The sequence below is a fragment of the Prunus avium genome, chromosome 8 (assembly GCF_965620075.1).
Source record: "Prunus avium chromosome 8, drPruAviu1.hap1.1, whole genome shotgun sequence".
Classification (NCBI taxonomy): domain Eukaryota; kingdom Viridiplantae; phylum Streptophyta; class Magnoliopsida; order Rosales; family Rosaceae; genus Prunus; species Prunus avium.
Window position 1 is genome coordinate 36,896,602 of NC_142291.1, and position 22,803 is coordinate 36,919,404.

Genomic DNA, 22,803 nt, shown 5'->3' on the forward strand with positions numbered 1-22,803 from the left:
TAGTAGAACTTGGACAGAATTGTGTTCGAATTATATAGATTGACAATTAAAGACTAGTTCATCAAGCACGACGATTGTTGATAAAAAGAATTGTTAGTTCTATTTGAATTTGGAATTACATTCAGAAAATAAGACATTATAGAAACCAAGCAAATGAAGAAAACAAAAGGCATATGCTAGGTAGCTTTTAACATCCATAAACTGTCCGTACAAATTAACAGAAGCTGACAATCATCAGTGGAAAGCGTATGAATCAGATAAGTTATATCTGGCTACAAGAAGAAGATGACTCTCAGCCCAACAAATGTAACGGGTAACAATGTCAATCAATAAGGCATTGAACTTACGGGGACGTTATAATACACAGGGAGACTATTCAACTTACATATCTCCATCCAACTCGTATGTAAATGAATCAAGAATTCCAAAATTAGAAGCCATTGTCCTCTCTCTCTCTTCCTCTCATCCTCTGACATGGACTCTGGAGGATTTTCGAACACCTAAACTACAAGTGATGGCTTTACTTAAAAGCCTCAGTCCTTTTTGAACTGTACAAAATTCAAAAATAAAATTAACAAACTTCAAACCCAGAAGCCATCATCATTCTGAGCACTCCTCGAAAGGAGTCCCCCATGCTCACTCCTACTTCCTCTTACTCTGTAGAATGCTGGCTTGCTCCGGACTGTTCTCAATGGCCCTGACCTATTGCCATGTCTAATTGGTAAAGATATCTCATCCCCCACCAAACTTGAAGTTGAAAACGGTCTGTTTTCCATATCTTCAAGAGGCCCAGAACTATACTCCATTGTAATGAACGAAGAGGTCTGCCCGTAATTTAACCGGGGAGTGAGTCCACCGGCGTTCCACCAACTGCTATCAGAAGGGGCAAGATCACCTTTGAATTCAGAATCCGGAACGGAAGACTCCTTTTGGCTATAGCAATCCCCACCGGTCTCATCTGTATCATTGTATATGAGCTTTAGAGCCTGCACCACTTCACCCATAAAAGGCCTGTGAGTCACCTCAGGGTGAACGCACATGGAAGCAATGGCTGCCACTTTAGCCATGTCATCAAAGTCATAGGTTCCAGCCAAGGCAGGATCCACCAACTGCTGCAAACCTTCTCTGCTGGTTAGCAGTGGTCGTGCCCAAGTTACTAAATTCTCCTGGCCAGGAGGGTGGGCCATGTCAACAGGCTTCCTTCCAGAGAGAAGTTCCAGCAGCACGACTCCATAACTATAAACATCACTCTTGACAAGTAGGTGCCCTGTCATTGCATATTCTGGGGCAACATACCTGTAATCCAGCAATTTGATCAAGAGAATAGTTGAAATGTTGCTCAGACAGAAAACTATTGAAGCAAACGTTATTTCAAATTTTCAATTTTCATCATATACTATAAACTTTATATATATCTGGACAGAGGAGAATTTCTATTCTTATGGCCGAAAAATCTAATTAAATCCATTCACTAATCATCCTTATCATTCATTAAAGGTTCCCAATTTCTAGTGTACTATGGCGCCATATAGCAAATTAGGTTTATGCTCTATAAGCCTAAAAAGAAATATTGGATCCAAATCAGTTTAAAAGATTTGTAAATCCTGATTAGTAACAGCTTAAACAACTATGCTTACCCGAAAGTTCCCATGACCCTTGTTGAGATATGATGACTTCCCTCAGTTGCTTCCCTAGCCAACCCAAAATCTGATACCTTGGGCGTGAAGTCAGCTTCCAGCAAAACGTTACTAGCCTTAAAATCTCGGTGAATAACACGAGGATTAGAATCTTCGTGGAGATAGGCTAATCCTCTTGCTGCCCCAAGGGCAATCTTCATCCGTGCATCCCAGTCAAGAGGTCCCTTTTTCTTGTCAACTCCTGAAAAACAACCATAACATATAAATATCGGGCTTTAAGGCTGTTTCTATCCCCCCCAAAAAAAAACAAAAACAAAAAACAAAAAGTCCTTCAAGAGAAGGTAAATTAAATTGCTAGTTGGGGCAAGTGGGAGAGCTATTTCTAATTCAGGAAAATAACTTCAAGTTGAAAGAGACCAAAGTTGACATACCATGCAAGTGGGACTCAACACTCCCATTGTGAACAAGCTCATATACCAAGCTGCGGGTGCGCCCTTCAATACATATGCCTATCAATTTCACCAGATTGCGGTGATGTAATCGGCTTAGCATCTCAACTTCTGCAATGAATTCACGGTCTCCATTCTGATTCTGATTATCCCTTGTAAGCACTTTGACTGCTACTTCAGTCCCATCTTCCATAATTCCATGGTAAACACGTCCAAATCCCCCTTCTCCCAACACCCTTTGGGAACTGAACTTATTTGTTGCTTTCTCAAGCTCAGCAAGTGGAAATGTTTTGACAGAGAGAATACTTGTAGCCATGGTGGACATTAGGGACACTGAAGTGGAGCTTGCAATACTACTTGATAAGATAGACCCAATACCTGAATTACACGAATAGATCAATCACTCAGTCTCCAGTATGTTTAATATGGAACTGTGAACAATTAACTAAATTGTCCAGATTGAAATTCAATGTTCATAAAAGAGTATCAAATTGAGAAAGCAACAAAAACAAAGACAATGAATGCAGTAGAAGTCTTTTCTGTATGATAAACTCTACATATCAGAACATGAGTTACCAGATCCCACCACCTGAGGACCATGATCTGGCTTGCACATACCCCAATTCATGGTACTTTGGCGGTCCAGTTCTCCAAAACCGACGTTCCAAACATACAATAGTTTTTTCTTTGGCATGAAAGGGGTCCTGAACCCCAGCCCTCAAACATAAAGGTGTTCCCAACATAACATGATATATGGGAAGAAAAAAGAGATAAATGTCAAGATTTGACGTAACTGAACTTGCAGGGAATCTTTGTGCAAGTACAGCTATTTTATCCTTAAAATTGAAATTTGTTGATTTCATGCATGTATGTGAGGGTTTATACATTTATGCATGCACGAATGGATATACTCACAATTGTGCACAAGAAAAACAAGAGAACACTAAAAAGCCACATACTTACCAGATCTTTTGTGAACAGAAGATGTGAATGCAGGACCAACAGCACTAGATGGTCTTCCAACTCTCTTCCATTTCACAAAGATCCAGATTGCCCCAATGAGAACCAACAGGAGTACAAATGCAGACAGAGCAATAATTACAATTGTTCTAATATTCATCCTCTGGTTCTTGCCGGGAAAATCTGCGGTGATAGGGAGATCTCCAGCACTTCCAGCTGGACCATTCCCCTTGAAATACTCATATGGTGGTGAAGAAGCGATTCCTGTTAATGACTCTTTCAGTCTCAACCACAAACAACAATGAAAGGAAGCGAAAACAGAAGTAGGAGAATTGAGGACAGTACCTGGATAACTAATGTATACCACTTCATAATTTCCAAAAAGAGTCATATTTAGAGGGACTTTCTTATGCCGAAATCTATCGTACGTCAGTATTGCAGTGGTATTATCAAACTTCTCTCCTAGTGGAACCAAGTTAATATCCACTACTGTTCTTCCTTGATTTTGACTATCCGCACTTGCACCCATTATTTTCACTTGGCTTTGTGCCAGATATGTGCCTTCGGCAACCTCAATCTCTAGCTCACTCATTACAGGAAAAATAGCATACGGAGCTATATCCAGTAAAAGTCTGACTTTCATGGGAAACACACAACCACAAGGTGAACCAAATGGAGATGCAGTAAGTGGCTCCACACAGATTTGATCGCAACCTGCCAGAAGTACCATCATTAAAGAAGTAAACTGGCAAGGTACTTGCCAAGAAAAACAATAATCCGAGGTAAAATACATTTTCATGACCATAGTTAAATTAACAAAATTTTGGGAATTCCATGAACCCAAGTCCCACTTTTCTAGCAGCAGCTGTGCTAAAAAAGTTTCCAGCTGCACCTCCAACCCATAGTGGGGAAGGTAAAGCCTCAAACTCATCTTCCAAAACACGTAAACTTAACAGGCCTTTACTTTCTTTCTTATTGACTAAATGGTAAAATTAAAACATTCAACTTGCCTCAGCAGAGGAGTGATTTTATATGGGACTAGAAGATTAGTTGGTCCAATTTATTTTCAGAAAACGCAAGTGATATCCAACTACCCAAATTAATAGTTCTTGGCCACCCTATCCCAGTCATAATAGAAATTAAACAACGTTTTTGGAAATTCATCAATCTCAACTAAACATCTACAGATTGTTTGGATGTTGTAAAAGATGAGTGACACCTGTCATTGACTACATCATAACAAATCACAAACCCCATATTATTTACCTGGGTCTTTTGATGGTGCTGGAGGAACAACATGGGGTTTCGCTCTCACATGATGATGACGATGATGACCGCGTCTTGGTGAGGGAGAACTTCTAGGACCTGAAATTGAGAACTTAACATCACTGCAATACCAGCGACTGGAACATCCATGTATTCATATTTTGAAGTGAATACATACCTAGATAAATTGGAGAAGGTGCAGGTGCAAGGGATCCCGAAGAAGGCTTGATTGCCCATGTTTTGGGTAGTTTTGATGAAGCAAAGGGCAAACTCATCAGAATTGACCTTGCTGCAAATGGTAGGACAAGCCCAATATGTCACAAATTGGTTAAGAGATATATGCATAGCTATCAAAGGAGGTAACTTTAACATGAGGGGAACTAAAACATCGGTGAAGTGTACAACAACAATATATCCGCTCAAGAAGTTTGTTTACATATCCATGACAATATATTTCAATAGATTTTATTATCGAACAAAAATTGTGCAGATGAAGGTTGAGCCTGGCAAATGAATTATACAAAAATATTAGCACACTTACCGCGTTCCATTGAGAAATCTTTCATAGATAATGGTTGGTTTGGCAATTGAGAAGGAGACAAGTAAATATTTAAAGACAAATTCCCTGAAATAATAAACAGGGACGTTAGTTTTCTTGAGAAACCGTTACTTATCGAGCATAAACCGAAGAATTAAGCTATTAAAATCATATAAACTAAATTCTCCAAGCACTATTTGACTAGCACTGTATAATTTAAAAAGCTCAATACAAACCTGAACAACAGAAAATCGAGCTGAGCAGGAGAGTAAAAAGAAGAAGCAGAATTGGAGTTCGCATTGTCCCTCGCCGAACCGAAATTCACATAAAACATCGTCAGAAGCAGCCACCTTGGAGCTCAGGAGTCTTGCCGGATAGTGGCCTGAGGTTTCTAGGTTTCCGGCGAGCTTCTCCATCGCATTGCTTGCTCGGAGCGAGGAATCGCATGGTTAAGCTAAGAACGAAAGCGAAAAGAGTAAAGAGCGAAGCATGCGGCGACTAAAACCCTAGAACAGAGAAGACAAGGCGAGTATTGGGAGTGAGTGGGGGCATAGATCCATGAAACGCGGCGAAAGATCTAGAAGAAGAGAGAGATGTAGGTAGGGAGGTGTAGGTGGGTGTGTGTGTAGAGAGAGAATGTGGGTGTTTTAGAGAGAGGAGGAGAGAGGGAGGGAGGAAGAGGATAGAGAGAGAGAGAGATCTTGACGAGGAAGAAGAAGAAGAAGAGGAAGTTTGAGGGAGACAGTAGGAGTGAGGTGAGGGACTTTATTGCTGCTGTCTGTGAGTTAGTGAGTGAGAGAGTAGTGTTGAGTGCGTAGCTCCAGCGAGACCGGTTTCGGTAAAATTGAATGATGGCTGTCTGATCCACGCGCCAAATTGATCGACGACTGTATTTCGAACGGGCCCACTTTAACCAAACGCCAATTCCGCGGCCGTTTCGTTGCCTAGCTTCTGTTTTTTAAGTGTTATTGTTAGCCATAAATTATTGGGGATCTTTGGGAAATTCATACTATAAAGTCATTTGTTAAATCTTTAATCTTTTTTTTTTCTAATTTTATTTCAATTTGATGATAAATGTCGGTCAAATGTTTTATAATATTCAACTAACTCTTGGTCTAAAATAGAATTGGTAGTTAAACATCCTATTTATATGGAAATACCTTTAAAATAACGGATACGGTTTTCACACTCCCATGTTATTTACTTGCACACCGCCTCCATTTTTTCAATATTTTTTTTCATATATTTTCATTTTGAGTTCTCAAACTTCCTTGTAGTTTTTGAATAACTTAAACCCTTTAACTTAGGGCTTGAGTATGGTAGTTACTTACAAATGGTTACTAAAGGAATATTTAACTTTGGTTTTTCGGATCAATATAACAAATAACAAGTTTACTACAATTTATAAGAGGTAGGTGAAACAAGGGAGAAACGCTAAGGATTAAATGTGATAATGAAAATACCTAATTAGACGTACACTAGTGATTAACTTACTTTTTTCGAAAAGTTCATTTCTCTCTCCATAAACTTGGAGTTCCTTCACCATATGATTTCCTTTTTGGATCCAAGGGTTTCCCCCAGATTCCCATCGAAAAAATAATGAATCCTTGATTCTCAGGCTTACATGCCCCTGATATATTAAGTTTACGCTTAACATAAAAATAGAGTTGGGTTATTTTTTTTAGCTCACTTTTGTTCTTCAAGCAGGGAGCTTTGGGTTTTCAAAATTGTAGTTCATGAAAAATAATGTATCATCTGTACTTTTGAGCTCATAAACATTTTGATTACTACAATTTTAATGAATTTTCCAAACATTGTTTCAATTCAATGTAGCTAGGCTTAATTATGTACATGCCCCCAACTTTTGAAAAACGATCTCAAGTTACCCATTCCGTCAGTATTATAGACGTTCTGTTACGTGCTTTGGGCCCCACTTCGTTTTAATCTTTAATATATGCGAATAAGGGTTTTTCAGTTCTAAGAAATGGGAAAATTAGGTGAGAATGGGAAATTGGAGAAGAGGGCTTAGGGTTTGTGAAAATGATTGTTCTCTTTGGTAATTCATATGTCTACTCTTCAGGCTTCAAGTTGACCTCCTACGGTGTCCCCATTTGGTGTCGAGCTCTCTTTTGGATGGTTGACTCATGGACCCGATCCTCAACCTCCCTTGTTGAAAGCATATGCTTCAAACCAGCAATAAGCTCCAAGAAATACTTGTAAGCAGCCTGGCTCCTGTAAGTATGAAGGCAGAGGAAATCCTTCCACGACAGGAGCCTTTGGAACTTGGACAAGTTGGGTTCCACCTTAATCATCTGCTAACATAACACTCCAAGAAGGGGGATTGGAAATGCCCAAAACCTCGAAGTTAACCTCAGAACTAATACCAGGTGGAACAGATGTTTGAGGCAAAGAAGTGGCACCAGTTGCAGACATTAATCCCAAGTCTGGTTCACCAACAACTACCAAATCTTTATCAGCAGCATCAACAACACAAGGATCAACCTTTGTCCTTCTTACAGCCTTCAATGAGTAGAATGATGGAAATTCCAAATTATGAGGCTCCAAAGTTCAAACCCCACCTTAGATTTTGCAAAAGCCCTAGCCTTCTTCTCCAAATCTCCCCTTCTCACCCAAATACCCAATTTCCCCCTTTCTTAGAACTGAAAAACCCTTATTCGCAGAAGTTAAAGATTAAAACGAAGTGGGGCCCAAAACACGTAACGGAATGTCTATAATACTGACGGAATGGGTAACTTGAGACTGTTTTTCAAAGGTTTGGGGGTATTTTGAAACGTTTGCAAACATATGTGGTAATCTGAGACAAGTTGGAAAGCACAAGGGGCATGTACATAATTAAGCCATGTAGCTATGAAGATAAACGACATGCCGTTTGTTATATTCGTTGGGATAAAATAAGAAGATAAAACTGTTACTGGCTGTGAAAACGACGGCGTATGATGTGTTAGACTTGAAGGATACACAGGTCTGCTCTGTATTCTTTTCTCGTTAGCGACTATGTGAATCGCATTGACTGTTACTCACTGGTTTCGGCATTCCAATCCATCACGACTTCTCATCATCACCATTCCATTACTCATTGTTTCATTCTTCTCCAACCATCAAATTTCGTCGCCGCCAAAAATCTCTGCTCCTCAGCCACTCCTCTGTTTCAATTCTCAAATCTCTCTCTTTTTTTTTCATAGACATCGACGTCTCTCTGTTCTGCCCTTTTAAGCATAAATTATCGTTTTCTCATATTTTTCGAGCTCCAAGCTCTTCTGGGTTCGTCTAATTCTTGCCAATATTTTCCTTGGGCATAGCGGTTTACGTTGTGTTGGCCTCCATGGTTATTTGCTTCCAGCTTTAAGCTGTTCTGGGTTCGTTTCAATTGTTTCCAATATTATCTGAATATATTTCAATTATCATTTAAGGCCTACCTGCCATGTTGGGTTACTTTCTTTGTATTTTTGGCTGATGGGATAGTTTGGTAAGTTTGTAACTTCAATTGGCGTATTGGGAATTATATTGTACTGGTACGTTATTATGTGAACTTTGGTTGGTTTTTACTTCGTTTGTTGTTTGGATACTAGATTGGAGGTTTTGGGGTTTTGGATGTTTGCTTTCAGAGCTATAAAGTAAAATTGGCAATTGGTCATTTGGAATTTTTCTCTGTCATAAGTTTTTCCTGGGTTATTTGGAAAAGTAGCTCCAATCTTTGGCACTTGGCAGAATATTTGTTTCTCTTTGGGTTATCATGGCTGGTGGAAGAAATGGGGATATTTGATTATAAAAGGCTAGAAAGTTCATCAAATCCTCAAAGGATTCTTCGCCAAACTCCATTGCCAATGGAGGGTTCGCCTAGGCTCGGCCCAAAAGGTCTAATTAAGAAGCACGAGTTTGTAAGAATACTAATTCAGTGCCTATATTCAATTGGCTATGAGAAGTCTGCCTCATGCTTGGAGTTGGAGTCTGGCATTTCATGCAAATCCGATGATTTTCAATTGCTCGAATCACAGATATCGAGCGGGAATTGGGATGGTTGTGTTGATACCCTTAATGCCATTAAGGATTTGAGAGATGACACAAGAGCTGCTGCTTTGTTTCTTGTGTTCAAACAGTGCCTTTTGGAGTATTTGAGTTGTGGGGATGACAAATTGGCTTTGGCCATTTTGCAGAAAGAGGTGTCAGCTTTACAGGTGGACAGAGATAAGGTTCACAACCTTGCTTGGAGTATCCTTTCCTGGAAGGAAGTGGAGCAGAGCAAGATAGACGATAATGCTGTTCGAGAATTGCGAAAAAAACTGTTGCAAGAATTGGAAAAATGGCTTCCTTCACCAATTACGCTGCCTGAGCGCAGATTGGAACATCTGGTTGAAACTGCTGTTTTGTCCCAGATTGATTCATGTATGTATCATAATTTGTCGGATGAAGTTTCACTTTATGCAGATCATTCCTGTAGTAGGGATCAGATCCCTACAGAGACTGTTCAGGTGCGATTTCCGGCCACAATGCTTCTGTCTTGAAAAATTAAGGATTAGGTTTCTACTTTTTTGGCTCAGTTGTTCTTCTATTGGATGGCTGATGTACACATGAACACTTGTTTTTCATTGGTGCAGATTTTGACTGAGCATAAGAATGAAGTTTGGTTTGTGCAATTTTCTAATAATGGGGAGTACTTAGCCTCTTCATCAAGTGATTGCACAGCCATCATATGGAAGGTACCGTAGAGTTTATAAGTATTTATTCTGGTTATTGAATGTTTTGCTTTCATGCTAAAGTTCATTCTTGAAGATGAATTTATTAACCTATATGGTCGGATGTTTTACTTATAGGTATACTTTTAGTGTTCTAGACACTGCATGTGTAAAAATCTTAAACTCTCATAACAGATTATATGGAAACAAGACAATTTAGTTGAGAACTACTGCAGATTTAGAAAAAAAAAAAAAGGGAAGCAGAAAATCTTTTGCAATAAGTAGTAAATCCTGCTTTTAGAATTCATCAAATTTGTGAGGAAATGAAAAATAGTTTATTCTGGTTTTGTAAGAGAGATGCATGAAGGAATCTATTCCTAAGCTACATGAATATTCATCATGCCACGTGTTCGAATGCACGATCCAAAGAGCTGTCTGTTCAGTCTTTTGGTAAAGCAATAAAAGCAATTATATTGTTCCCAAAGTCAGAATTCTAATGTTAATATAACTTTTAAAATGCAAAACTGATATACCATATAGGATCCTAACGTATGAATGTTACTTTAAATAGGAATTTCATATTTGTATAAACTCAATGCTTAAAGAGTGTTTATGTGGAGAAACTAGTAATCTAAATAGCAAAAAAAATGACAAAAATAAGACACTAATTTGGATGTCACCTTAATCTTTTGTAATCTTTTGTACTACAATATAGCTTTGAGGAATTTCATCTTAGCATACAAGTGGTGGAAGATTCCAAGGTGCTAGGGTTTCTAACAATAGTTCTTCTATTCTGGGCCAGGTGCCAGAGGATGGTAGGGTGACATTAAAACATACCCTACGGAGTCACCACAATCCAGTATCCTTTGTTGCATGGAGCCCTGATGACTCAAAGTTGCTTACATGTGGAAATGTTGAAGTCCTCAAGCTATGGGATGTGGAAACAGGTACATGCAAGCATACATTTGGGGATCCTGGCTTCATTGTCAGCTCATGTGCCTGGTTTCCCGACTCAAAGCGACTTGTGTGTGGCAGTTCCGACCCTGAAAAGGGCATCTACATGTGGGATTGCGATGGCAATGAGTTAAAAGCATGGAGAGGGATGAGGATGCCCAAGATTTTAGATCTTGCTGTGACACCAGATGGGCAAAATCTTATCAGCATCTTCTCTGATAAAGAAATTCGGATTTTAAATGTGGGAACAAATGCCGAACGAGTCATCTCTGAAGACCATTCTATCACATCCCTTTCAATTTCTGGAGATAGTAAGTTCTTTATTGTCAACCTGAATAGCCAGGAGATTCATATGTGGGATGTTGCTGGTGAATGGGAGAAGCCGCTGAAGTATATGGGCCACAAGCAGAGCAAGTATGTGATACGCTCCTGCTTCGGTGGATTGAATAGCACATTCATTGCCAGTGGTAGTGAGAACGCACAGGTATGCTTCCCAAATTTGAGCCTATACATATGCTGAGAAACAAATCATTCTTGTACCAGCGAACCAAATTGAACCTCACAAGTTAAAGTCATTATCTTATCTAGGTATACATTTGGAACCGGCGAAATTCTAGGCCAATTGAGGTTTTGTGTGGGCATTCAATGACTGTGAACTGTGTGAGTTGGAATCATAGGAGACCTCAAATGCTGGCATCGGCGAGTGATGATCATTCTATCCGTATATGGGGATCTAGCCTGTCTAATAAGATTCAACCTCAGAAGCTCAGTTGAATGGATCATATCTCCCATTTCACATCCTATGTATATAGCTTTTGTTATTTTCAATCTTTTATTCATTATTGAGTTTGTGAATACCCTTTTTTAAGAAAATTTTGGTACAGATTTCCATTTTAGATACCCTTTTCTGGTTGTCACCGTCTCTAGCATTTGCTAGTCACCATAAACATAATGTTGGAAGTAATACTTTTCCTTTGCAATGCTATGCTAAATATCTGCAAGCTTTGTTTTTTTGTTTTTCCTTTCTCAATGGATTCGAGGGTTCAAATGTATGAAAATACAACTGGACCAGAAGTTGGTTGGTTGTATGAGTTTTGTTTTCACTCACGGAAGTGGTAAGAACCAAACTCATGACGGACTTTTGCCGTGCACATGAGTCTACTGTTCCTAGTGAGAGGGATACTTGTGTAGAGATCCTAACACAACCTAGAAAATAAGAAGAGCAACAAAGCAAACAATGGCAGGCTGGTTTTAAAAAGAAGAGAATGTAACAAAGAAGAGAAAAGCGACAGGTCGTTTAAGTTTTTCAAATTTAAAAATTTATGATGACGTGACACAATAGGATCCCTCCAAAATTTCAGATGGACGGCTGAGATTGGGAAGTAGAAAGTAAGCTGGCGCATCTTCCTCTCTTCTAAATTAAAAGGGGGCATTTTGGTCAAACATCATTGACTCCGTTCAGGCTTTTGTAAATCAACCAAGGAAACACAGGGGAAAGAGAGGCACAGACTCTATTCTCTTCCCCATTAGGGAGCGAGAGCCTCATTTTCTCTCTCCTCGGATTCAGATTTCACGCAATTCCTCAAATTCCTGAAATTCGGGTTTCAAAAAATTCATCGTTTTTCTATGAAGTCCGATCTTGTAATGACGGGACCTTCACGACCGTTCGATCAGACCCCGATTTCTCCCTCGCCGTCCGATTGTTATCACTGCAGGTCAGAATTCGATACCCTCAATCGTTCATGCACTGCGTTAGGTTTTTATTTGTTTGCCTGCTTGCTGTAATTCGATCTATATGCATACGTGATCTTGGAATTTGGCTAAATTTGATTTGATTCCTCAGTAATCTATGAGTTTCACATTTACGTGATGCTTTTGTATGGTGCAAATATATATATATATATTATACAACTTGATTTTTAATCAAATCAGTTCTGATTTACAGCTTCAGAAAAATGATGAATGTGATTGTACGGATAAATCGGTTTTTTTCGTTCATGCTGCTGAAGCTTGATTTCGTGAAATTGTTGAATTTGAGTTGTAGTGCAATTCAGAAAAGTTCAATCCAATAATCATTGTGTTTAGTTTAAGTTCGACTTTTGGAATTCATCTTTTAGGTTTTTTAAAATTTCATCCTATCATAGTGATTAGTTGAGCTTTATAGTTCAATGTACCTTTTCAATTCTGTTGGTTAGTGTGATTCGAGTACATAGACTGGTTCATTGTTAAGGATCAAGTACATAGAACAATAGAATGGATCAGTTAGCGATTGACTTGGTTGGACTGCTAATAAGCTTTAGTAGTGAAACTATTTTATAGCTATGATTGCAGAAAAGGAAAAAAAATTGTAATGCTGCAGTTTGAGACGTTGATTTAAATTGAGGGATTTGGGTTTGACTATTTAGTGTGAATTGCTGGTTTTAAATGCAAAAATATTATAAAAAGAGAGTTCTGATACTTTCTTATAAATATACAGAAGAAAACACATATTACAATGATTTAGAAGGTGAATCTGCAATAATAATAAAAAATTCTTGGATAATTTGAAACCTTTCATTTCTTATAATATTAGTTTTCATAAAGTTTAATTAAATGATTTACACTAAAATTCAATCCACATATCGAAATGCAACCCTCAGGTATGTTTTTACTCATATGATGTTCTTCTGAATCAGTGAACGTGCCAATTTTGTTAGTGGCAGAAATGTGGTTGGCTTGATAGCACGGAGGGAGATTTCTCCTAGAGCAAGACATGTACCAAGAAGGCGGTGGGGAGAATCTTCTAAAAGGAAAACTGGTTCCTCCTCTGGACCTAAGTGCGAAGCAACACGAGATGCAAAACGTGGCCTTCTTTCATGGTACCTACAGCTCTCCTTTCTAACTTTTATCAAGCAGGTTTGAGTATGAGACTTTCTGTGTGTTCTATATAAGGTTATCAAAGATGCTCTGTTGTAATTATTGAATATGTATTTATTGATCTTTCAGGGTTGAAGCAGAGTCACTTAAGCATCTGTCAGCCAAGTATTGTCATTTAGTGCCTCCTCCAAGGTCAACTATTGCAGCAGCATTCAGCCCCGATGGAAGAAAACTTGCTTCGACACAGTAAGTTGTCCAATTATTTAGTTTTTTGGATTTGAATACTTGTTCATATCTGTATTTGATCTTTACTCTATTTAATTTCTTTTGATACTTTCAGTGGTGACCACACTGTGAAGATAATTGATTGCCAAACTGGCAGCTGCTTAAAGGTTTTGAGTGGCCATAGACGGACACCTTGGGTGGTAAGTTTGGCTTGTGCAATTGCAGACTTATTTATTCTTAGTTTTCTCGCTAATTTGTCATATTCTACTTTAATAGTTGCATCTTGCTCTATGAAGTATGAATTCTTTAGTCAAGCGTGAAATCTATTGAAACGGTATTATTTTTTTTCTTTTCTGAAAAACCAGATACAACTCAAATAAAGTCTTACCCATTTATTTCACAGATGATATATGAACTAGCTGTTCCAAAATTTTAATAATTAACTAATTAATAGCTACAATATTTACCTCTGGGATCTTTTTTTGTTAATTACTAACTTATCAGGATTGTATTCTACTTGTCTTATGTAATAATTACTCTATGTCTTTCTGATGCATCCAAAATCCAAACCACTAATTATGATTATTATTTTCACGTGGAAGTAACTAATGGAACTCTTACAGGTTAGGTTCCACCCCTTGCATCCTGAAATAATTGCTAGTGGAAGTTTGGATCATGAAGTTCGCTTATGGGATTTAAACACATCAGAGTGTATAGAATCTCGCGATTTCTGTAATTCCAAAACTTCAATGTCTTAATTAGTAACTGCTGTTCTTTTTTGACAAATTGTACATTTTCCCTAAAGTTCTGATATAGTTATTATGTTTGCTGACTCTGGCCTCAGATCGACCTATTGCATCTATTGCTTTTCATGCCAAAGGGGATCTCCTAGCTGTTGCATCAGGACACAAGGTGTTGATTCTTTTTATTATGGTTCTTTGTTATATCATATATAATCCTTTATGCTAAGTAATTGCTTTATAAATTTGATAACACTGACGTACAAAATCCCGTTTCAGTTGTATATATGGAACTACAATGGGAAGCGTTCCTCTCCAGACATTGTATTGAAAACATGGCGTTCACTTAGAGCAGTGCATTTTCACCCCCAAGCTGCTCCATTTCTCTTAACTGCTGAGGTAATATTCCAGAGGGTACTTAAATGATTATCCACTCCAGCTATCATATAGATTACATTATTAAACTGATATGCAGGTCAATGATCTTGACTCTTCAGATTCCTCAATGACACTAGCAACATCTCCCGGCTACTTGCAATATCCATCTCCTGCTGTTTTTGTGGCAAATGTTCATTCTAGCGAGCGTCTTAGTTTGGCAGCTGAACTACCACTTCTGTCCTTGCCTTTCGTCTTCGTGCCGCCATTTGTAGATGATCCGAGAATAGAAATGCAGTGTGAAAATGGGCCTGCTGGGTCAAATAGCATGCAAGTCACTTCTGCTTCAATGCAGTTTCAAGCAGATGCAAATGCAGCAGAGCTGGATGGTAGCACAGCTTCTCCCATGGAGACATTTTCATCAGTTCGAACTGCCTCCCATTCGAACGCTGAAGAAAATGCAGATAATTCTCACCTTAATGGAACAGTCAGTGGTGTTTGTGACCGCACAGGAGATTCAATGGAGACTGATGAGATGCAGGGTGTAGGGGGAAGCCAACGTGGAAGCTTTACTAATTTAGATTCTGCTAATGATAGAGTACCGGAAAATATTTCCAATCATCTTGATTTTGAGCAACCTCATAGTAGTTTTCCTTATAGAGATCCAGCATTTTGGGAGCTGCCTTTTCTCCAAGGATGGTTAACTGGCCAAAGCCAAGCTAGTTTTCCCTCGATGCTACCTCTTAATCGTGGTGGGCATGACACTTCTAGTTTAATGTCACATCTGTCTGCTCATAATGTGGAGGCTATGGCAGCTTCTTTAGCAATGCCAGGAAGCACCAGCCTATCTGGAGTTTCTGGAAGATCTGGTTTACAGCACTATTATCCGCAATTCCGCTACTCTGTACCAGATTCTGGGGATGATGATGCTTCTTTAAATACCCTACATGATGGGAATGATGCTCAGCCCATTATTAGTAGAATCCAGTCTGAAATTGCTACATCACTGGCTGCTGCAGCAGCTGCGGAGTTACCATGCACTGTGAAGCTAAGCGTATGGTCGCATGATATAAAAACTCCTTGTGCACTGCTCAATGCTGAAAGATGCCGCTTAACCATTCCCCATGCTGTTCTTTGCAGGTACATCTTTGGTATTCCTTTTTATTCTTTTTCCTTTTTCCAGTTTTAGCTTCAGCATTGTGGTGGAAATGACAACCTTCTAACATCCTTATTGAACACAGTTTTAATTGGATGCATTTTATGGATTTTTCCTGCTTAGCTTGTCATTATGCTTATGTAATACCTTCTTTGGGCTGTGTTTGCTTTTGCAGTGAAATGGGTGCTCATTTCTCACCTTGTGGGAGATTTTTAGCTGCCTGTGTTGCATGCATGCTGCCTAATACAGAAGCTGATTTTGGACTACAAAGTCTAGTCCATCAGGATTCTGGAATTGCAACATCCCCAACTAGGCACCCAATCTCAGCACACCAAGTCATGTATGAGCTTCGCATATATTCACTTGAGGAGGCAACGTAAATTTCTAATCCTTTTGTCCGCTCTTTCTTATTTCCTTTATTCTCTTATTAACATCTATTATTTGAATTGTTCAATGTTCTCGTGCAGATTTGGGTCAGTACTTGTGTCTCGGGCTATCAGAGCTGCACATTGTTTGACTTCAATCCAGGTTAGTTTCATAGGAAACTTGACTCCTATCTGCTTTTGTTTCTATTTATAGGCTGGTGCTTTCTGTCATGCAGTTATTACCTTGGACTCATTTTCTACTGTGCATTATAAGGTCAAAACTCATGGTTAAGTTGGATAATGGCTCTCTTTTTTTCTTTTTTTTTTCTTTTTTTGTTTGTTTTTGTGTGTGTGTGTGTGTGTCCATTTCTGAAACCTGTTTAGCCAACCATATATTGTCACTGACGTCAAACTGAATATGGAATATGGTCCTGTTCCTTTGGTACTTATAGTTGATTTAAGAGCAAATATAACTTTGTTCTTGTAAGTTTCAACTAATAGTACTTTTGATTTCTATGCATGATGGTAAGGGTACATTTCAGTTTGAGTTGAGCCTCTTTTTTTGATGTTTTGCCTGCAGTTCTCACCCACGTCTGAGCACATATTACTTGCCTATGGTCGACGCCATGGCTCTCTTCTTAAAAGTATTGTCATTGATGGGGAGACAACCTTACCTATTTACACTGTTCTTGAGGTGAATTCCAGTGTCTTCCCTCTTGTTCTATAGCTGAGAAGATTCTGTTGTTTAGCTCACTTTCTATGTTAGTTCTTTTGGGAAGTCTTAGTTATCGTCATTTCTTTATTTATTAGGTCTACAGAGTTTCAGATATGGAACTTGTGAGAGTACTTCCTAGTGCAGAGGATGAGGTTAATGTTGCTTGCTTTCATCCCTTTGCTGGTGGAGGTCTGGTTTATGGAACCAAGGTATGCTTTTGACATCTCAGAAATCTTGGATTACCAGTCTACTATCTCTTTTTCCCCTTTTTGAATGCTAATTTTATATAAATTGCAGGAAGGGAAGCTTAGGGTACTCCAGTTTGATGGTGCTCACAGTGGGAATTCTGTTGGACCAAATTACTTTACAGAGGAAAATATGGCCGTTGCGTTATAGCTTAGCAAGCAAGGTTGTAGCATGTTCTTCCTTTCTACGTATCTTGATGAGTTTACCTTCTGTCTTTATAATGGGTGCCAATAAATTTGTCATAGTTTGGGGTGTGTGCACACGCATTTTTCGGGTTTTGTTTTTGCGGGGATGGGTGGATGCTAAGAGCTTTACTTTCTGCATGATCAAAGTTGTTGTCTTCAATATTTTTCCCATACCATTTGCCTGACCTGAATAAATTGGTAAAAAAATCATCCATTGAGAGTTTGCAAATAAATGTGTAATTGACTCATTTTAGCCTTAAACTAAATGTGTCATATGTTGGTACCATACGGGACCTTTCAAACGCCCAAAAAGAAAACAAGAGCAAACAAAATTACATATTTGGGCTCATTTGTTTACTGTATGCGATTGTCCCTTCCGGGACATCCAATTCACTGTGTGCGATCTACTCTCAGATAGAATTGAATTCCTCTTCTCAGTTTAGATTTTTGAGGAAAAATGGTTCTGAGAATTGCTTGCTGAGCATATATTATGAACTCCAAAAGGCCAGCCTTAAGGTAGATGCGTTTTCGCCTATTATCAATATTTGCATGCTTAAATTGTGATTGATTGAGGTTTTTTGTTTTATCTGTTTAGTTTTGGATTTGGTCAATATTTTGGATGGAGCTGGTTTTGGATTGTATCAATTGTGTTAAAGTTGATGTGTATTTGTGTTTGTTTGGCCTTGAAAGTAAATACATTAGGGTTTCAAATGGTGGTTTTGGTTTTGTTTGTTGTTTTTGTTGTTTTTGTTGTTTTGGATGAAAATTGCTATAAATTCATATCATCTATTTGATATGTGTGATTGTTCTATATTTTCCATGTCTGGTAATGTGGAAGAGGCTAAATCCTAGAAACTAGACTAGAACGTGTGCCAGCTCTTTTTCACCTCCCTGCATGACTTGAGTTCTTGCTTTCATTTCTATAAATATCCGCCTTAAGTTTTTGTTTGAATGTTGGGACTGATGGAGGCTTGGCATTTTGATTTGTGCTTGTAGGACCCATGACATTGTAGATATTGGAAAGAAAATTCTGGAACAGCTTCTGCAGTTTCTGCCACATAGTTCCAGCTCTATGTGCTTCTCTCAAAACATGTTTTGTGGAGTTCAGAATGGGATGATGATGTGCAGAGGACTCATATAAACCAGTGAAAGATGACCGGGATCCTAAAAGGCGGAGCAATGAGCTTCATTGAGATTGATGGTGGTGGTTATGCACTTACAGGTGATGACTAGAAAGATAAGAGTTTCATGCTGTACATATAACCATGTTTGATCGATTAACAGACCTTTTGAAGTCGATTTTGTATTTGTGTAATCGTATCAAATTGTGAAGTGCAATTTTGGATACGGAGACTTCGTATTCCCAAGTCCTAAAGAAGTATTCAAGAACTCCCATAATCTTTTTATACACCAAAGAAAAACTCCAATAATCTTATTTCCTCGTCATTGTAAGTTGTTGGTTTTGTGTTACATTTAAGCCTCGGTCACAGATTCGACAAGCATACAACCGATTATAAAGACTCGAGTATTCTCTGATTTACGAGGGATGCGAACCTCAGCGGTAACCGTTTGTTATTCAGGCGAAATTAATGTTAAGACAGAAACTTGGAGGTGGAGACGCGCAATGATGGTACCCCTTGCGGCTTGCATCACCATCTAAAGCGAATTTGGATCAGGTAGCAGAGGAAAGTACCCCAAACAGCATATTCCAGCTAAGCAAACCAAAAAGAATGGGATCCGAAGCCCCAGAAAATCAATTTATCCAGACAACCTTTTGGTCCTTTGGTCTTGTACCATCCTTTTACCAAAACAAGAAATCCTAATAATTTACAGAGACATGGTACTTTCCATCCATCTCATATTATACCTATTAAAATATTAAGTCTAACGTTTTTTTTTTTGTTTTTTTTGGACGAAAGTCTAACGTATTTTTAAGAATAGGGTTTGGTGGTTTTTGCATTGATTTAATCTCCCAGTTCTTATCCTTTCCCATTGCTTCCAAAATAAATGGAAGAGATTTGAATCTCTAAATTTTTTTAAAAAATTGTTACTAGCACTTAACTGCAGGGTCTTTGAGAATTAATTTGAAATGCTAATATCGGGGTCTTTATTTTTTATTTTTATACAAGTTATAGTATAAATTTGGCGGCAAGAAGACAGGACTCAATGTCTTAGCCAACTGGTCTACGCCATGTATGCAGCAATAGCGGGTTTCTAAATTAAAGTCTAAAAGTCGCCAACGGAGCCTAATAATGCATTAACTTGCAGATTAGTGGTCTTAGGTTTGAATCTCTATAACACCTTTAGTAGTGTGTGAAAAATCTCATCCCCTTGTAGTTGATCGCTTGTACACAAAAAAATAAATAAAATAAAATAAAATCTAAAAGTCAAGTGGTTGTTAAAAAGTCTTTTTTTTGAATGATAAAAGTCTTAAAAGTCGAATTTTGCACAATTAATGGGTGCATATGCATTGTGCTAGCCTAGTAAAACAGACGGGTGTCTAAATCATTCCCTACAAAAGGAAATTTCTTTTTCTTAAAAAAAACCCGTTTGACCAGTCAAAGGAACATTAAAAGCTAATATCAATACGTAAAAGAGGATTAGTTCCAATGGGACATGCATTGACTAATTGTTTTCCTTTCTTTGACTACTCCTAGAAGAAGATCGATCACTAAATTCACTACCCTAAAACATAATCAACAAAAAAAAAAAAAAAAAAAAAAACCCTAAAAAATATGAATAAATTATAAAGAATTAACTTGAGGAAAGGGAAGCTAATAAATCAGTAAGAGAAGGCAATGATCTGATGATACTAAGAAGAAGATGATGATGATTCGAATTTGTAGTGTTTATCAACGGCCACAGATACATCCCAAGTACAACTCAGTCCCTTTGGGATGGTGACAAGGTCTCCAGCCCCAAACTCCACAGCTTCTGATGACCCTTTTGGATATGCCTTCACTCTTCCCTTCAACAAATAACATGTCTCCTCTGCATCAAACTTCAGCTGGTACTTCCCTGGGGAGCAGCCCCATCTAATTAAATTCCAAAAAACAAAACCCAAGTTATTATAATTTATATATATGTTGAGAGAGAGAGAGAGAGAGAGAGAGAGAGAGAGTTACTTGGGCCAGCACTTGATGTCCAGTTGGGAGAGGCGAGATTCAGAAGGGTTTCTTTCAACTGTGATTCTGAGGCTTGAGGAGGAGGAGGAGGTTGATGAGCAGGGTTCTGCAGCCATCAAAATATAAGAGGGGAACAGTGAGTGCTATTGTTTTGAGAGGAGAAGAACAACAGTGTTGGGAAGAACTGATATATATATTTTGCTTGAATTTTTTGTCTGCATATAAGTTGTGAGGACTTTGGAGAAGCTTAAAGGAAAAGGGAATCTTTTACAATGAAGGAGAAGGATAAGAAACCTTAATATATAGGGAAGGGGACAAGATATTGGTATTTTTCCCTTATTCCCTCCCTCCTCATTATTTACCATTGACTTACCACATGCATCATGTCATATTCACAAATTATATTTTCGATGCTTAAATTCAAATTATAGTAGGTGGTTATATGTCTTAAGCGATGTGACCACTGCACTCGTATTCACGATAAGAGTTCGATTAGTTTGCCATTATTTTATTTTATTTTTAAGAATAAACAGTAAATAACTTAGATACTAAAATTATCAATCATACCCAAAAAAGAGTTAATACAAATATGAAAGCACAGTAACCACTCATGCTTATTCTAGATGTAGAGAAAGACATTACAAGATTTATCTCCACTAATAGTGGCATCAAGTCAAACAAATTTCGACGAGAAAACCGCAAACCTGAACAAATCAGACATAACAAGAGTTTAATGTTTTTTCTTTCTTTGAATTCAGAAGAAAAATCAAATCAAAACTAATTCTAGGGTTAAGTTAATGCACACATTTAATTATATGGTAGGTGGTTGGCTAGGATTTCTTAGTTATGGCAGATGGGGCGAGAGGGCCAACCCATGTAAGCAACACCCTTGTGCACAAGGAAATTTACATGTGCTATATTAATTAGGCGGTATTAGAAACATAATTTTTAGGTACAACTTTGTGTCCACAATAATAATTTGACATTGACTTATATAAAAACCATATTATATATTGGAATATCACAATAATTTTTAATTGTTGAATGTCACACATTGCAGTCATATGAAAATAATAAATTGATTAAATTGTTAATTGATGTGTTTAATAAAAAAAAAATTGCTTATCATTATTGATGTATCTAAAGCTAAATTTGTAAAAATATCACTCACCGGTCAAACGGTTTGACTGGAAATCCAACATCCAGAGAGTACGTGGCTGTAAATGAGTGGTATCAAAGTTTGACCGGGAATCGTGATCTTGAAGATACCGACATTGCTCTGTCAGACCTTTTCGTTTGGCTCCATTCATGTCCATGATGCCCCATGATGTATATATATCTTTTGGTTTTATTTACACCATCCTCCTCAAACAAGCAATTGTGCACGTGCCATTTCACGTCAAGTCGTCGTCACCGTCGTACTCGTATTTGACTGTTGTACTCGTATTCGTATACTGTATACAAGACTCGGTCAATTAATTATAGGTTTAATGATATTTCTCTTCCTAATATTAAAAAGAGTATCAAATTCGAATATCTTCTATTTCAAATTTTCAATAACAAATTCTTATTTATCACACCATTGTTATATGAAGTAGGGTTGTCTTCAATTTTGGCTGCCCATTGTCTTATAAAATTCATCGAATTTGTCTCTAAATTAATGTGTGCATGCATAATTCATATACGTATAAAAATGGTGGGTGCGATGCACTTTGACTTAGTGCCTGCACATTTTATACCTTTTGTGAATGATGAGCCGTCCCAATTGTTAATAATATCTGCACGTTTTGAATGTTTCGAAGGAACATAAGAAAAAACCTACACTACCCAAAGTCAAGAATCAACTAGGGCAATATATATCTAGTCTAGGCATCATCTTCATAAAGGTTTAGAAGTTTGGATCACCAATGAAGGACTTCAAGAAGCATATATCATTATTCATGGGCTTGTGAGTTATTTGATTGTATACACATTTGTAGCATTCTTCGAGTAATTGATAATCATGCGCACGTAAATGATTTATAACTATTAATTCATATAAGTAGTTTGTGCATTTATTAATTGATGGTCCACGTAGCTTAACAAAACTCATTAATTAGCTAACTAAACCTACACTACATGAATACGGTGACGTGAATTAGGCCAATTGAATAGGGTATGAGACATTAGAGCACTTCCACCCATTTGTCATGGCAAAGGGTAAGGGCAATGCAAGGGTTGTTACTATTCATGTGAATAATGCCACCCCTTGCAAAAGGCTTGTTGTGTTTCCACTCATTGCCATGGTAACCCAAGGGCAATCACTATTCACATGAGA

At 38.0% G+C, this 22,803-nt stretch overlaps 4 protein-coding genes across 6 annotated transcripts; 2 read left to right on the plus strand and 2 right to left on the minus strand.

The window, feature by feature from the left end:
* Positions 1 to 154: 154 nt before the first annotated feature.
* Positions 155 to 5,641, minus strand: ALE2 (Protein kinase superfamily protein). Its single transcript, XM_021950373.2, has 9 exons — positions 5,087 to 5,641; positions 4,854 to 4,937; positions 4,491 to 4,601; positions 4,313 to 4,411; positions 3,392 to 3,760; positions 3,050 to 3,310; positions 2,069 to 2,464; positions 1,638 to 1,878; positions 155 to 1,296 (listed from the first exon to the last, which is right to left on the minus strand). The coding sequence occupies exons 1-9, from the start codon at positions 5,148 to 5,150 to the stop codon at positions 582 to 584; spliced, it is 2,340 nt and encodes a 779-aa protein (XP_021806065.1). The 5' UTR covers positions 5,151 to 5,641; the 3' UTR covers positions 155 to 581.
* A 2,202-nt stretch (positions 5,642 to 7,843) lies between these two features.
* On the plus strand, positions 7,844 to 11,499 carry LOC110750127 (transducin family protein / WD-40 repeat family protein). Its single transcript, XM_021950400.2, has 4 exons — positions 7,844 to 9,340; positions 9,467 to 9,568; positions 10,347 to 10,982; positions 11,087 to 11,499. Exons 1-4 carry the CDS (start codon positions 8,621 to 8,623, stop codon positions 11,270 to 11,272), a joined length of 1,644 nt encoding a protein of 547 aa, XP_021806092.1. The 5' UTR covers positions 7,844 to 8,620; the 3' UTR covers positions 11,273 to 11,499.
* A 436-nt stretch (positions 11,500 to 11,935) lies between these two features.
* On the plus strand, positions 11,936 to 18,750 carry LOC110750104 (uncharacterized). Of its 3 annotated transcripts, none has more exons than XM_021950378.2 (14): positions 11,936 to 12,213; positions 13,201 to 13,356; positions 13,484 to 13,600; positions 13,695 to 13,779; positions 14,203 to 14,311; positions 14,424 to 14,491; positions 14,599 to 14,718; positions 14,795 to 15,834; positions 16,026 to 16,226; positions 16,318 to 16,378; positions 16,796 to 16,909; positions 17,026 to 17,139; positions 17,228 to 17,339; positions 18,358 to 18,750. In XM_021950378.2, exons 1-13 carry the CDS (start codon positions 12,125 to 12,127, stop codon positions 17,324 to 17,326), a joined length of 2,373 nt encoding a protein of 790 aa, XP_021806070.1. In that variant the 5' UTR covers positions 11,936 to 12,124; the 3' UTR covers positions 17,327 to 17,339; positions 18,358 to 18,750. The 3 variants fall into 3 exon arrangements, with proteins under 3 accessions (XP_021806070.1, XP_021806068.1, XP_021806069.1); XM_021950376.2 differs by having other exon boundaries at positions 11,937 to 12,213; positions 13,174 to 13,356; XM_021950377.2 differs by having other exon boundaries at positions 11,937 to 12,213; positions 13,195 to 13,356.
* Positions 18,751 to 20,088: 1,338 nt separating this feature from the next.
* LOC110750106 (uncharacterized) lies at positions 20,089 to 20,765 on the minus strand. Its single transcript, XM_021950381.2, has 2 exons — positions 20,487 to 20,765; positions 20,089 to 20,396 (listed from the first exon to the last, which is right to left on the minus strand). Exons 1-2 carry the CDS (start codon positions 20,600 to 20,602, stop codon positions 20,174 to 20,176), a joined length of 339 nt encoding a protein of 112 aa, XP_021806073.1. The 5' UTR covers positions 20,603 to 20,765; the 3' UTR covers positions 20,089 to 20,173.
* Positions 20,766 to 22,803: the final 2,038 nt, after the last annotated feature.